This window comes from Acartia tonsa, chromosome 3 (assembly GCF_053477335.1).
Source record: "Acartia tonsa isolate MP-2025a chromosome 3, ASM5347733v1, whole genome shotgun sequence".
Classification (NCBI taxonomy): domain Eukaryota; kingdom Metazoa; phylum Arthropoda; class Copepoda; order Calanoida; family Acartiidae; genus Acartia; species Acartia tonsa.
In genome coordinates this window covers 3,591,098-3,606,007 of record NC_137262.1, presented here as the reverse complement: position 1 = coordinate 3,606,007, position 14,910 = coordinate 3,591,098, and the positions used below count along the sequence as shown (strand labels likewise).

The window sequence follows — 14,910 nt, the reverse complement described above, 5'->3', positions numbered from 1 at the left end:
TTCCCTTTATGTTTATTGGTTTAGGGATTCTTCTCAAGACGTTTTCCATAAAAAAAATTATCTGGCTGATGGACTAACGTACATTTCAAAATATAGATTAGCTTCGCTAATAAAAGGATTCCCACTTAAAGATTGCTTAACCTGTGTTTGTTGGTCAGCCTGGCTGTCCTCAGTAATAGTTTCCTGGATGATATTCAGCTCCTCATTATTCTCTAGTCGTGCTAGGTTTTCTACTATGTCAGATATAGCTTCTTTGTCCTGAAAAAGAAAATTTAGTTTTTTGAAATGCAGCCAAAAACACCTAATTGCTAAATATAAGATTTTCGTTCCATCGGTCAGTTATTCTCTGCTGCAACCTTCTACCCCCTCCGCCCCCCCCCCCCCGCAAAAAAAACTCTGCTATATGTTTCCAAGCCCTTATTTTGAAAGATTTTCATATTTGATCAACTCTAAAATGTGGGTTTATATTGGTGGGGAAGGAGATCTATGATATTTTTACCCACGAATAATTTTTTTGGGGGAGGGGAGGTGCTAAATGTTATTTTTACACCCCCCCCCCCTTCTCCCTCCATAAAAAAAAAGCTTGGAGGACCTTGCATAACCTAGTATTGAAATAGTTTGCCAATAATAAAAAACTACAATACTTACTGAATCTGTTACAACATTGGTAAATCTAGCAACTTTGGCCAAAGGTTCATCATTGATGTTTCTTTGAGATGAATCATCTTGCTTGCTATCATTATCAATAACTTGGTCATTATTCGAGACAGCTGTTTCATCATTAATATCATCAGTTTCTTCTTCCAGCAGCTGTTCAGGTGGCTGTTCTTGGGCAGGTTCACTACAAACAGCTGATATTTCTGTGGTGCTCTTACTAGAAACAGCTGTTTGGTGTGCAGGAGTAGATAATGTAGAATCAGCTGTTGATTGATTTGCCGCATTTTCGTCGGAAGTGTTTCCCGGATTTTTAGATGTATCCACCTTAATATTTGCTTCAGGTGTATTGTTGGTTTTAGCTGCATCTGAAGTACTATTGGTAACTTGGCTAGAGGAAGTGGTTGTAGTAGATACTAATTTTCTTTTGCGATATGAACGTTTCTAAACACAAAAAAAGAAACATTAGTGTAAAGGCTACTCTATTTTATTGTATCAATTGAATGGATCAAAAATTCATGTATTCTTTACTAGCTGTACAAACATCCTTTTATCACTGTCATTGTTCATAAAAAAAATATTGTTAACTAACTAATTTTGCATTAGTTAACATTAAAATCTACCTTATCATTAACATCAATTGAGGAAAATTGATTTTGTACATAAAAGTGCATCAAATATAATGAGAATTTAAAAAAAATACTTTTCAGTACATTTAATACAATAGGAAAATCTTAAAAAGTGTATATTTTCACTAGAATTTCTAGTATCTCGTGATTAAAATACATGCAAAATATAAAAGAAGGAATCAATATTATGCAGGAAGGGAGGGGATACTGAACTATAAATTACACTGGTATCCAGAGTTTTATAAGTCTTATTCTTTGACTTATAAACTTTGGGTACTTTTATCGAATATTGATTGGTTAGTATCAATTTAGTAGTTTCCAAACTTTTCAACCAATAATTTTGGAAGTTGCATTAAAATTTTTTTCCACTGTCCTATCCCTTGCGATCCCTGAACTAATGTGAAGTATTAATGGTTATAAAAGTCCAATATATCTGATATCCAACTTTCTCTGTTAATTTCCTTATATTTCCTGACACGCGGGAAATGGATGGAAAATATTCGGCGCAATCACACAAAGTGCCGCGGTAGAAGTCTCATACCCCTCCCAATTATTTTTAAAGTTAATGAAAAAAAAGAGAGGGGGTGGGGTGGCCGGAGGTTTAATCTTTTTTCTTATCCTAATCTATGCAGTGTTAAATCCTGCGGGATTATCCAGTACACAAAATAAGCTTACCTGAATTACCTAAAGTAATAAGCAAGTTTTAAGTTTTTTTGATAGGCCTCCAGGTTCAGGAGTTGCAGGCCTCCAGGTGGTCTTTGGACAGGTAAACTTTTTTTAAATTATATTTTTACTTGTACAGAGACCACCTGGAGGCCTGCACAGCTTCTGAACATGGACGCCCATCCAAAAAATCTTTAAACTTTGGAAAATTTAGCATATAAAATGATTTTATCCCTAATAACCTATCCTGGCGTTATCCTCTTAGAAATTTTTTTTTCAATTTTGAATTTGAGTAACGACGAACAACTATTTTAGGTTAGGTTTTAGGCTAGGGAGCCGAGCGCTGCGGCTAGGCAGGCAAGAAGGCCGAGCGCTGCGGCTAGGCAGGCTAGAGGGTCGAGCGCTGCGACCAGAGTTCATAGTTCGCTGTTGGGGGGTTGGGGGGGGGGGGGGGTACTAAAATTAAATTTTCAAAATTGAAAAAAAAAATTCTAAGAGGATAATAACCCTATCCTCTCAGTCCAAAGATAAAGCCAATACACACGGTTTAAGCAAATGTGTCAAAACTCCCCCCGCCCTCTGTAAAACTACTTATACCCATTATTTTCAATTTTATTTCAAAATAAGCGGGAAGGGGGGAGGGATGCTATCAATGCTAACTTGGGTAGGTACTTTGTGGGAATGTTCCGGAAATTTAATAAGGATCAAAATCTTTGTATTCTTACATAAGAATTAAAAACACATTCATATACAAAGAATTTTATTTTCTTTAATACAGAAACAATGTTATTGAAAGCTTAGTTTCCTTTTTCTGCCAAAATGGAATCCTAACTTTCTTTAAAAGTATTTATATTGTTTTTACATGGTTGTCCAAGTTTGTTTAGGTATTATGCTAGAAATCAGATGTGTAGGATAATTTTTATCATTTTCAATCATAGTAGTTGTCAAAAACGTAAAAATCAAAAATGGACGCTTTCAAAACGTTCTTAACAGTTACAAGAATCATAATATCAAGTTTGAGATTGATAGGACAGTTCTAACCATTTATGCATTAGTTGGGTTTTCGGAACCCAAGTGGAACCCAACTTTAGTCCTCCTTATGAAGGGCCACCCTGTAAAAAAAAGAGGCCACCCTCCTCACAAGTAGGGCCCAACCCCTAAAAGTAGGGGCCACCCAAAAAAAAAAGTTAATAACTTGAATGCAGTAATATAAGAGCCTCAATTTATTGAAGTGGTATTGAAGGACCGACTCTAATTATAGAAAAGCATTGCTTTTCAAAAGATTATCCTACCTTTGGCTGATACTCTGAGGAGGGTGGAACTGAGACCTTGAGCCCGGTGTTGCAGGTCACAGTCGAGGTGGAGGTGGTCATCTGGTTGATGTTGGTGGTTCCCAGCTGCACCAGAGGATTGATGTTGGTAGTGACACAGCCACCCACCTGTACCAGGGAATACACCCCGTTGCTACCAACAAGAACCTGTAAGTACAAGTTCATGGTGTAGTGGAATCCTCACAAAAAATTATAATTTATTTTTCTATTTGAAAATCTAAATTATTGGTTGAAAAGTTTTTACACTGCAAGTTTTAACCAATCAAGTAAGATTTAGGTAATATATCCCTAATTTTCCCTTCCTAGTACCTTTCACAGTTCAGAGCAGAAATATGGAAAGTTAGACAAAGGAGCAAATTACCTAAACATTTAAATTGTATTAAGATAAAACACATTTAATCATATATTGTCAAACAAAACTTTTATGTTTACCTGTCCAGATTTAAGTATAACAGGTAGAGCTGACACTAGGCTGGAGGTTGGTTGACCTCCCAAAGGTCGCACAACAGCTACTGATACTAGAATTTAAGAAACATTTTTAATGAAGATTTGGTAATTAAATTAAGATTTATGAATATATTGAATATAAAAATCTGAGGGTTAGCCCTAACCTTAGGGGCTACTAAATAAATAAAAATCTTTGTCTTAATAAAAATCAAAATGTACCTTGTTTTGGAGCGATGAAAAGTTGTTGATTATTTTTCTTTGGAGATGGTAGAATATAAGAAACACTAGGTGCAGAAGAAGAAGAATTAGAAGGGCTGATTGGAGATCTAGTAGATACAGCTAATGATATACTTGGACTAGTTTCTACTGAGGACTGACCACTTGCCAATGAACTGGTAAATTTGATTTGTACTCTTTTTAACTTGTAAGCAGATAAGATAAAAAAATAATTATATAAAATAAATGGGAAACAAAATTATCGCTTCCATCATCATCAGACGCATCTCTCTTTATGACTGTGAAGGCCAGAGAATACGGACACCTTGTTCCTCCATGAATTCCTGCTGTCTTTGGCAAGTTTCTCAGCTTCTCCCCATGTTAATTCCAAATTAAAGAGGTCCTTTTCAGTGCTCCGCCTCCAGGTCATTTTTGGTTGTCCCCGATTACGTTTACCAGTGGTGGGGTTCCATTTTAAGCACTTTTTTGGAAACCTATTTTGTTCCATTCTGAGCACATGTCCTAGCCACCTTAGTCTTTTATATTTCACTTCTGCTTCAATACTATTGCACTTGGTCTTAGCATACAGCTCAAGGTTTGATATTTTGTTTGGCCAGAATATTTTGCAAATTCTTCTTAGGCAGCTATTGTGAAATGCATTAAGTTGATTTGTTTCAGTTTTCACAGTTCTCCAGCATTCCGCTCCATAGAGAAGAACTGATTTCACATTACTGTTGTAAAGTCTGATTTTTGTTTTCAGAGCAAGTTTCTTTGAATTCCAAACGTTGTGTAGACTGTTGAAAGCAACCCTAGCCTTATCAATCCTGGTTTTAATATCAGCTTTTGAGCCATTTTCACTGCTGATAACACTCCCCAGATAGGTGAATTTGTTGCTTTGTTTCAATTGTTCACCATTTATTGTTATAGTTTGATCAGGGTTTGTAGGTATATTCATAATTTCAGTCTTCTTGACATTAACAAAGAGCCCGACTTGTCCTGCATATTTGACTAGTCTATCTGTCTTAGCTTGTAGATGTTTAATTGTTTCTGAAATCAGTGCCAGGTCATCAGCAAAGTCCAGATCTTCTAGGTGTCCTAGTATGCCCAGCTGGAGACCACGTTTTTTGTCCTCTGTGGTTTTCTTCATCACCCAGTCAATGACCAATATAAATAGAATAGGTGATAAAATGCATCCCTGTCTAACTCCAGTGCTTATTTTAAAGAAATCAGATGTCTTATTGTTTCCAACTGAAACACAGGCTTGGAAGTTGTCATAAAATTTAGTTATCATAATTATCATCTTTTCTGGTATACCATAACTTCTTAGTATTTTCCAGAGTGTTTGTCTGTGTATGGAGTCAAAGGCCTTAGAGAAATCAACAAAATTCACGTGAAGTGGCTTGTTAAATTCAACACATTGTTCAATAACTGTCCTAAGGGTGAAAATTTGGTCAACACAGCCCCTTCCAGCACGGAATCCAGCTTGTTCTTCTCTCAGTTTATTGTCAATTTTCTCATCAATTCTGTTTAAAATAACTTTACATAGGACCTTGCTTGGGATAGAAAGCAGCATAATTCCTCTCCAATTATCACAATTGTTCAAATCTCCCTTCTTAGGTAGTTTTATGATTATACCTTTAGACCAGTCCGTTGGTATCTTTTCTTGCCTCCAAATTTTATCAAAAAGATCAGTTAGAGTCCTAGCAGAAAGATCTATGTCTGCCTTAAGCATTTCGGCAGTTATCAAGTCAGGTCCTGGTGCTTTGTCATTCTTTAGGCTATGTATAGCAGCTTTAACTTCTTGAATAGTTGGTGGTCTTATATCTATGTCTATTTCATGTCCTGGTTCTGGTTCAGCAGTAATTTCTGGTTCAGGTCTGTTCAACACTTCTTCAAAATGTGATTTCCACCTTTCAGCAATTTCTTTTTCTGTAGTGAGTAATTTACCATCTTTAGCCTTGATAGTTTCACCACTCTTTTTGCTATATTTGCCACTTAATTGCTTGGTTATGTTGTATACTGTTTTCATGTTACCAAAGTCAGCTGCTCTCTGGGCCTTTTCAGCCAGATTGTCAATGAAATCTCTCTTGTCTTTCCTTGTGCACTTTTTGACTTCTTTGTCTTTAGCAGTATATTCAGCTTTTAAATTGCTCATGTCAGCCAAGTGTTGAGCATTATGGATTTTGTTTTTGAGCTTCTTTCTCTCTTCTATTTTGATCCTTGTTTCTTCAGAGATCCAGTCCTTTTTCTCTGGTTTCTTGTGTCCTAGGGTTTCCTTAGCAGTAGATTGAAAGTTTTCTTTAATTGAAGTCCATGTGATCTCAGTCTCGTCATTTAGGTCCTCTAAGACTTGAAATCTATTTCTGAGTTTTAAAACAAATTCATTCTTTATCACAGGGTCCTTTAATCTTGAAGAATCATATTGTCTACCAATCTCACTCTTTTTATCATGGCCAGTACGCTTCAGCTTTAATTTAATTTTACTGACAACTAGTTCATGGTCACTAAATATGTCGGCTCCTCTATAGCTCCTACAGTCTTGCATTGATTTGACCCATTTTCTATTGATCATAATGTGGTCAATCATGTTTCTTGTTTGTCCATCAGGTGTTGTCCAGGTATATTTGTGAATGTTTTTGTGTTGGAATAATGTACCTCCTACAACCATATCATTATTTAAACAGAATTCAAGTAAAAGTTCTCCATTTTCATTTCTTGTACCTATGCCAAAGTGTCCCATTGCATTCTCCACTCCAGTCCTGTCAGTTCCTACTTTAGCATTCATATCTCCAAGAACTAGGCACATGTCATGTTTGGGTACTGAGTTTCTGATTGATTGCAGTTGATCATAAAACTCTTGTTTTACTTCTCTATCTTTGTCATTTGTTGGGGCATAGCATTGGATAATGGTCAACTTGCAGTGCCTTGATTGGAATCTAGCCTTAATTATTCTGTCTGATATAGGTTTCCAGTCTATTAGTGAATTGACATGTCGTTTTTGAATAATTATAGCAACACCATACATATGTTGGCTTTCATGACCAGAATAAAGTATTAGGTGGCCATCTTTGGTTGTAGTTTGTCCTTGTCCTGTCCATCTACATTCCGCAATTCCAAGTATTCCAATATTGTAACTTGTCATTTCTTTAACTACTTGGGCTGTTTTAGTTGACTCATACATTGTTCTAACATTCCAGGTTCCTATCTTACAGCTTTGCTTAGAACTTATTGGTCCTGTCATCAAGTTGATAGCTTCCTTTCGGATTTGACCATCATCTTTCATATTCTCAGTAAACTGAGCATCAGTTCCAACAGTTCTTGTTTCATGTACACCTCTGGCTGTGTGAAAGCCATAAGTGTTTGAGGTTCTGTGGGTGTTTTCTTGAACAGATTTTTTTACAGGTAGGATAGTTAGTCCTACGCAAACCTTTCATATCCCTGGAAGGAAGGGTGACTGGTAAGGGGAGGGACGTCAATATCCCCCAGTACTTCAAGAAGTACCTCCTGCCCTGATTTTCAGACAATACCAGAATCCTATTTTGTGGAAAGTGCTTCTGGTTTCTAACTTCTATCTGAAGAACCATTTTCATTTAGTAAAAAGAGGAATAATCAACGTCTTAATTTTCCACAATAAAAAGCTTAAAACTATTTGTAGCTTGAATTAAAAAAATAAGAGGTTTAAAATTGTCAACCATTTACAAGTCTTGTATCTGGTACTTTTTATATATTGTTTATGTATATCGCTTCCATAGATTAAGATTATTGGTTGAAAAGTGTGGACTGAGTTCATGAACAAACCAACCAAAATAGACAAAAAAAAACCAACGAAATAGAAACCAAGATTGGAAAATTTTGGGTACTAGTGTAAATAACAGTCTATTATCCCAAGGAGTAAGGGAGGGGACAATGGATCGAATATTCAATTTTTAAGAGTCTCAGGCTTTGGGTTCTGGCTTAAAGGGAATGTGCAAGAATTCAGCAGTTTCTGACTGAATTTGGGTACTACACATTAAGAGATATAAGTTTTCCGGAATTGTAATGTAGGGAGTAGATTTGAAATCTGCATCAAATTTTAAGGATTTTTTATAAAATTCGTTTTTTGTATAATTCTTTATCTAAAAGCGGAAATACAAATTAAGTTAATTAATTTTGGCATCTGTGATTGGTGGATTTAAAAAATCTGCGCTCTGATTGGATGTCGTACATCATTCAACCAATTAGAGCGCAGGTAGTTTAAAATCTACCTATCCTATTGGTCAAAATTAATTAACTTAAAATGTATTTTCGCTTTTAGATAAAGAATTTTACAAAAAACGAATTTTATAAAAAATCCTTAAAATTTGATGCAGATTTCAAATCTATATTATATAAAATAAATGGGAAACAAAATTATCGCTTCCATAGATTAAGATTATTGGTTGAAAAGTGTGGACTGAGTTCATGAACAAACCAACCAAAATAGACAAAAAAAAACCAACAAAATAGAAACCAAGATTGGAAAATTTTGGGTACTAGTGTAAATAACAGTCTATTATCCCAAGGAGTAAGGGAGGGGACAATGGATCGAATATTCAATTTTTAAGAGTCTCAGGCTTTGGGTTCTGGCTTAAAGGGAATGTGCAAGAATTCAGCAGTTTCTGACTGAATTTGGGTACTACACATTAAGAGATATAAGTTTTCCGGAATTGTAATGTAGGGAGTAGATTTGAAATCTGCATCAAATTTTAAGGATTTTTTATAAAATTCGTTTTTTGTATAATTCTTTATCTAAAAGCGGAAATACAAATTAAGTTAATTAATTTTGGCATCTGTGATTGGTGGATTTAAAAAATCTGCGCTCTGATTGGATGTCGTACATCATTCAACCAATTAGAGCGCAGGTAGTTTAAAATCTACCTATCCTATTGGTCAAAATTAATTAACTTAAAATGTATTTTCGCTTTTAGATAAAGAATTTTACAAAAAACGAATTTTATAAAAAATCCTTAAAATTTGATGCAGATTTCAAATCTACTCCCTACATTAAAATTCCGGAAAACTTATATCTCTTACTACACATCAATGCCCCGTTAACTAGCTGAGTTAGTTTTGAATATAGTAGACAGAAAAATTTGTCCTTAGATGACTGGTTTTAACAAATATTTTTCCCAAGAAAATGTTATTTCATGTATAGAAACTCTACTGTGGTATTTATGTATTAAACGATCTAAGAAATTTAGGTGGCAGTTAAAAATATATGAAAAGGGTTGACGAAGTTCTAAGGGTGATTTTTCTAGTGATTAATTAAAGAATGTTTACTCCATTGTGATGTACTTGTAATTTCATTTTCAAGTAAATGATTTTTTTCTTAGAAATAATTTTGTTCTCAATTATATTACCATGAGCCCTTTACTATTTTGGTCAAATTTTTGGATAAATCTGGTTTTCATTGCTTTTCAGTGAAAACTCTTAAATTGAATTAATTGCCCATTGTCCCCTCCCTTACTCCCTGCTATTGTCCCCTCCCTCCCTAACTTTTACCATACAAATCTTAATTTGTTCTACCCTATCCAATTACAAAATAATAAATTCTTTTATTGTATCAATGAGTAAAAACATGCCTGGAGGTTGGAGTGGCTGCGCTGATGGGAACAAGTTCCAGTGACGACATCTTTTTATCTGCATTCAATATTATCGTTCCACCACTTGGGGTCTTTTGGCCGCTGAATAAGATGGAATTTCCCGTGCTTGTTGTTACAGCTGCTTTTTCAATGCTGAAGCCACTATTGATTGATTGATTGCTACTGCTGACTAAAACTGGTTTTTGTAGTGTTATTGATGAATTGGTTGTTTGGATAACAGGTTTGGATTTGTTTGCTGATGAAGTAGTTATTACATTTAGATTGGATTGTGTGTCTAAACAGGAAATTAAAATTAAGTTAAATAATATCAAAAGCGATTGAACTGAACATGTAAAAGAACCTTTGCACATCAAAGAAGTAGGGATTTTTTTCCTATGCCTCAACCGTGAAGTGAAGGGGACCCTAACCCTGCAGGACCTATAATCAGCGTGGCGGAGCCGTTTAATTTTTATGCGGCTAAGGCTCCGCGGAGCCGTATCTGGAAATACGGATCCGGCTCCAGCTCCGACCTAAAATCAAGAAAAAACTCGACATATTTTTTTCCCACGTCTATTTTTGACTTTTGAAGTTTTTAAAGTTAATTTTTTGATAAAAATGGACTTGAAAAACTTAATAGGGGCATTTGCACATGACAAAACAGAGTCAACAAATTATAATTTATAAAAAATCTCTTTATTTATCTAGTCCGGAGCCGGAGCCGTTTTTTAAGCAAAAATTACGGCTCCGGCTAAAGCAAAATATGGCGGCTCCGCAACGCTGCCTATACTTGTAGTGACATTTTCATTTCAAAATAAGAAGGGGGGTTGGGGCCGCCCGAGGTCTGTGCAATTTTCGGGAAACCGACATCTAAGTTTCTAGGTATATATAAAAAAAAATAAAAAAAATAAAGGATTTTACCTATTGTTTGAAGTGGCGGAGACAATGTAGTTTCCGGCAGATCTGGATTCGGCAGCTCATTACAAACAGGCGGCGGCGTTTCTTTTTTAGCGGCTGGTTTGTCTATCAGCAATCTGTTATGGTCGGATAACTGCCGCAGGATTTGCTTTATCTCAACAGAACTAAATAAGAAAAAGTTTATTGTATAAGCCAGGGATTTTAGCAGGGTTGGCAAAAATCCGGGTTCTTCTAGGAAAGTCCGCAAAAAATGAAAAGTCCAGTTTTAACCGGTTAAATCGTGAAAAAAAAAGAATTTTCAAAAAAAAACATTGTACACACAGTATTAAACCATTAGAACTAACAACAAAAAATACTTATTTTTAGAAAGCAACAATTTAATTTTTTTTTAAATTGAGAGAAGTCTTATCTGTTGTTTTTAATGTTGTGTGTAACTAACTGTACAGGCGTTTTTAAGAAAAAATAGTTGTTTCGGACCTTTTTGAAGGCGAAAACATCATTTTTTCAGGGTGGACTTTTGCTAGGTATGGATTTTTGTTGGTGGTTAAAACCGGAAAAAAAACATCATGTGGTTTTAAGTTTTTAACTGCCTTGGAATTTTCTTGCCAACTTTGGATTTAGGAGGTAAGGCAATGGATGATGAATTGACGTACAACCCATATTATGATAAACAAAATACTTCCTTTGTATATATTCAAATTAACCTCATCTGACCTATACTAAAACAAAATAAAATAAATATCCCTCCTTTATCTATAATACAAAGTAGAACGATGTCTGTCTGTCTGTCCTTCCGTCCGTTGTCCCTTAAGATCTTGGTAACCACTGAACCGATCGGATTCTACTCTTGAGGGAATATACCTACTGGTTCCGTGGTGGTTTTAGACTATTTTCTTGGAGGTGGGACACCCCCCCCTAAACAAACAAAAAAATCCTCTCAATTTTTTTTAAAAAATATGTTCGAAATTAGTGGTTGCATCTCCAATTTTTTTCCCTTTTTTAAAAATATGATCGAAATAAGAGGTTGTATTCCTATTTTTATTTAAATTACCTCTTGGGACAAAGCCATAGCATAATTTCAATATATCTTAAAATAAGTGGTGGGGATTGTTAGAATTTCCTGTGCAATACCTGGAAGGCACTTTGAGGGAATGCGACGGAATCCTGCAAAACAATAAAAAAAAAGAGACAAACCTTAATTTTAAGATGTTATATTTAAGATATTTGAACTCTGATACTGCATAGATAATTTCTTTCAAATGTTTGATTTCCAGCAACAGTCTTTTCATTAATTCTTCATTTCTGTGACACAAATACAATCAAATTACTCATAGGAATTAATAAAATAATGAAAGTCTACATATAAAATCCCTAAATTGGATCAATAAGAACACAGTGTAGAAATAAATTTCAACAATCAGACCACACTATTGAATTGAAAGTAAACAATAAACATTTTGTACAAACTATCCGTCTGTAAGAATCCGTTAGAGAGGAAAATCTATTAATCGGCAGCTATTCAAGAAGGCTAGAAATTTTTTTAAAGATTTTCTATGCTAATTAATATCTTTTGTTATTCTTGTTTATAATTTGTATTCCTTTTGTTATCTTGTTGCCAGTTAAGTATATATTGAATACTGTTCTCAAGAATCTCAAGACGGGACCATGGATTTTCCTAAATAAAGTTAAGTAAATATTGAATACTGTTCTCAAGAATCTCAAGACGGGACCATGGATTTTCCTAAATAAAGTTAAGTATATATTGAATACTGTTCTCAAGAATCTCAAGACGGGACCAGGGATTTTCCTAAATAAAGTTAAGTAAATATTGAATACTGTTCTCAAGAATCTCAAGACGGGACCATGGATTTTCCTAAATAAAGTTAAGTATATATTGAATACTGTTCTCAAGAATCTCAAGACGGGACCAGGGATTTTCCTAAATAAAGTTAAGTATATATTGAATACTGTTCTAAAGAATCTCAAGGCGGGACCATGGATTTTCCTAAATAAAGTTAAGAATATATTGAATACTGTTCTCAAGAATCTCAAGACGGGACCAGAGATTTTCCTAAATAAAGTTAAGTATATATTGAATACTGTTCTCAAGAATCTCAAGACGAGACCATGGATTTTCCTAAATAAAGTTAAGTATATATTGAATACTGTTCTCAAGAATCTCAAGACGAGACCATGGATTTTCCTAAATAAAGTTAAGTATATATTGAATACTGTTCTCAAGAATCTCAAGACGGGACCAGGGATTTTCCTAAATAAAGTTAAGTATATATTGAATACTGTTCTCAAGAATCTCAAGACGGGACCAGAGATTTTCCTAAATAAAGTTAAGTATATATTGAATACTGTTCTCAAGAATCTCAAGACGGGACCAGGGATTTTCCTAGATAAAGTTAAGTAAATATTGAATACTGTTCTCAAGAATCTCAAGACGGGACCATGGATTTTCCTAAATAAAGTTAAGTATATATTGAATACTGTTCTCAAGAATCTCAAGACGGGACCAAGGATTTTCCTAAATAAAGTTAAGTAAATATTGAATACTGTTCTAAAGAATCTCAAGACGGGACCAGGGATTTTCCTAGATAAAGTTAAGTATATATTGAATACTGTTCTCAAGAATCTCAAGACGAGACCATGGATTTTCCTAAATAAAGTTAAGTATATATTGAATACTGTTCTCAAGAATCTCAAGACGGGACCAGGGATTTTCCTAAATAAAGTTAAGTATATATTGAATACTGTTCTCAAGAATCTCAAGACGGGACCAGAGATTTTCCTAAATAAAGTTAAGTATATATTGAATACTGTTCTCAAGAATCTCAAGACGGGACCAGGGATTTTCCTAGATAAAGTTAAGTATATATTGAATACTGTTCTAAAGAATCTCAAGACGGGACCAGGGATTTTCCTAGATAAAGTTAAGTATATATTGAATACTGTTCTCAAGAATCTCAAGACGGGACCATGGATTTTTCTAAATAAAGTTAAGTATATATTGAATACTGTTCTCAAGAATCTCAAGACGGGACCAAGGATTTTCCTAAATAAAGTTAAGTATATACTGAATACTGTTCTCAAGAATCTCAAGACGGAACCAGGGATTTTCCTAAATAAAGTTAAGTATATATTGAATACTGTTCTCAAGAATCTCAAGACGGGACCATGGATTTTTCTAAATAAAGTTAAGTATATATTGAATACTGTTCTCAAGAATCTCAAGACGGGACCAAGGATTTTCCTAAATAAAGTTAAGTATATACTGAATACTGTTCTCAAGAATCTCAAGACGGAACCATAGATTTTCCTAAATAAAGTTAAGTATATATTGAATAGGTACTGTTCTCAAGAATCTCAAGACGGGACCAGGGATTTTCCTAAATAACATATTTACCATAAACAAAAATGTAGGTATATGCAGGGTTCTTAAGGGATAAGCCATTGACGGTAAATTAGTATCCATTCCCCATGTTGATAGACAAAATTTCCCTTTCTGTATAGGAATTAGTTTGGAACCAACCAAATTAAATTAAATAAAAGTAGGTACCTATCCAAAAGAAATTTGACCTAAAATAAGATTACCTTCCTGGTTAGAAAACTTTGGGTTCCAGTGTAATTTAGTCAAATGTAATTCAAACATTAAAGTGATTTATATGTTTGTTTGTCTAGTATACAGAGGTGTGTATATTTTCTTTTCTATCCTATTACTTCCCACAATTTATTTTTAAAAAATAGTTTCACATCCTACCCTGGGGGGAAGAAGGGGTTGAATTATGTAATAAACATTGAAAAAAGGTACCTTATCATATTGTGGAAGTATTTCAGCTAATCTAGACAGCTTCAGGGCAATTCTGTCCCTTCTATCCTTCTCGTATTTCTACAAATACAAATAGTTTAGGTATCATTAACCTAATTGTGTCGATCTATGAAACACACACCAATAAAGGATGACAACATTCATAAAAGCGAAGCACTGAAATGGTAGGACAAACGGACATTAACACTTGTATAGTGTCAGAACTGATTAATCAGAATATATATGTATAAAAGTCGAAAAAAATGTAAGACGGTAAATTTGTTGAAAAACTGAATTAATAAATACAGAATAATGTTTATGGACATACTTAAATTTTTAGGACTTGATTATAGAGCTGCTTCGCTTATAACAGTATAGTTTGTTGTCCCAGGATTCAATATTCCAAAAATCAGATCAATCGGATAATTAAATCACATAAAAATTAATGAAAAAAGCTTTCCTTTCACGGACGTACGGACGGACCGACCCTGTAGAAGAGCTTCGCTTTTAAAAAGTGTTACATTATTTCAGATTTTAAACCTATAAACCTAAATATAGCAAGGTTTAATTAAAGCAATCACCTATTCTAGGAAATCTTATCGTTAAATTAAAATTAGCTTAGTATTGATTATGTTTAGCAT

At 34.3% G+C, this 14,910-nt stretch overlaps 1 protein-coding gene across 1 annotated transcript in view; it reads right to left on the bottom strand.

Annotated features, from left to right (window-relative positions):
* Positions 1-14,910, bottom strand: part of LOC145313078 (uncharacterized) — a 54,144-nt gene that overhangs the window by 38,505 nt on the left and 729 nt on the right. The window contains exons 2-11 of the mRNA XM_080152343.1: positions 14,273-14,350; positions 12,056-12,130; positions 11,650-11,759; positions 10,459-10,619; positions 9,541-9,835; positions 3,944-4,116; positions 3,710-3,795; positions 3,239-3,424; positions 649-1,098; positions 142-258 (exon numbers count right to left, since the gene is read on the bottom strand). Coding sequence (XP_080008469.1) covers positions 142-258; positions 649-1,098; positions 3,239-3,424; positions 3,710-3,795; positions 3,944-4,116; positions 9,541-9,835; positions 10,459-10,619; positions 11,650-11,759; positions 12,056-12,130; positions 14,273-14,350 — 1,731 coding nt within the window. The remainder of the gene's footprint in view (positions 1-141; positions 259-648; positions 1,099-3,238; positions 3,425-3,709; positions 3,796-3,943; positions 4,117-9,540; positions 9,836-10,458; positions 10,620-11,649; positions 11,760-12,055; positions 12,131-14,272; positions 14,351-14,910) is intronic.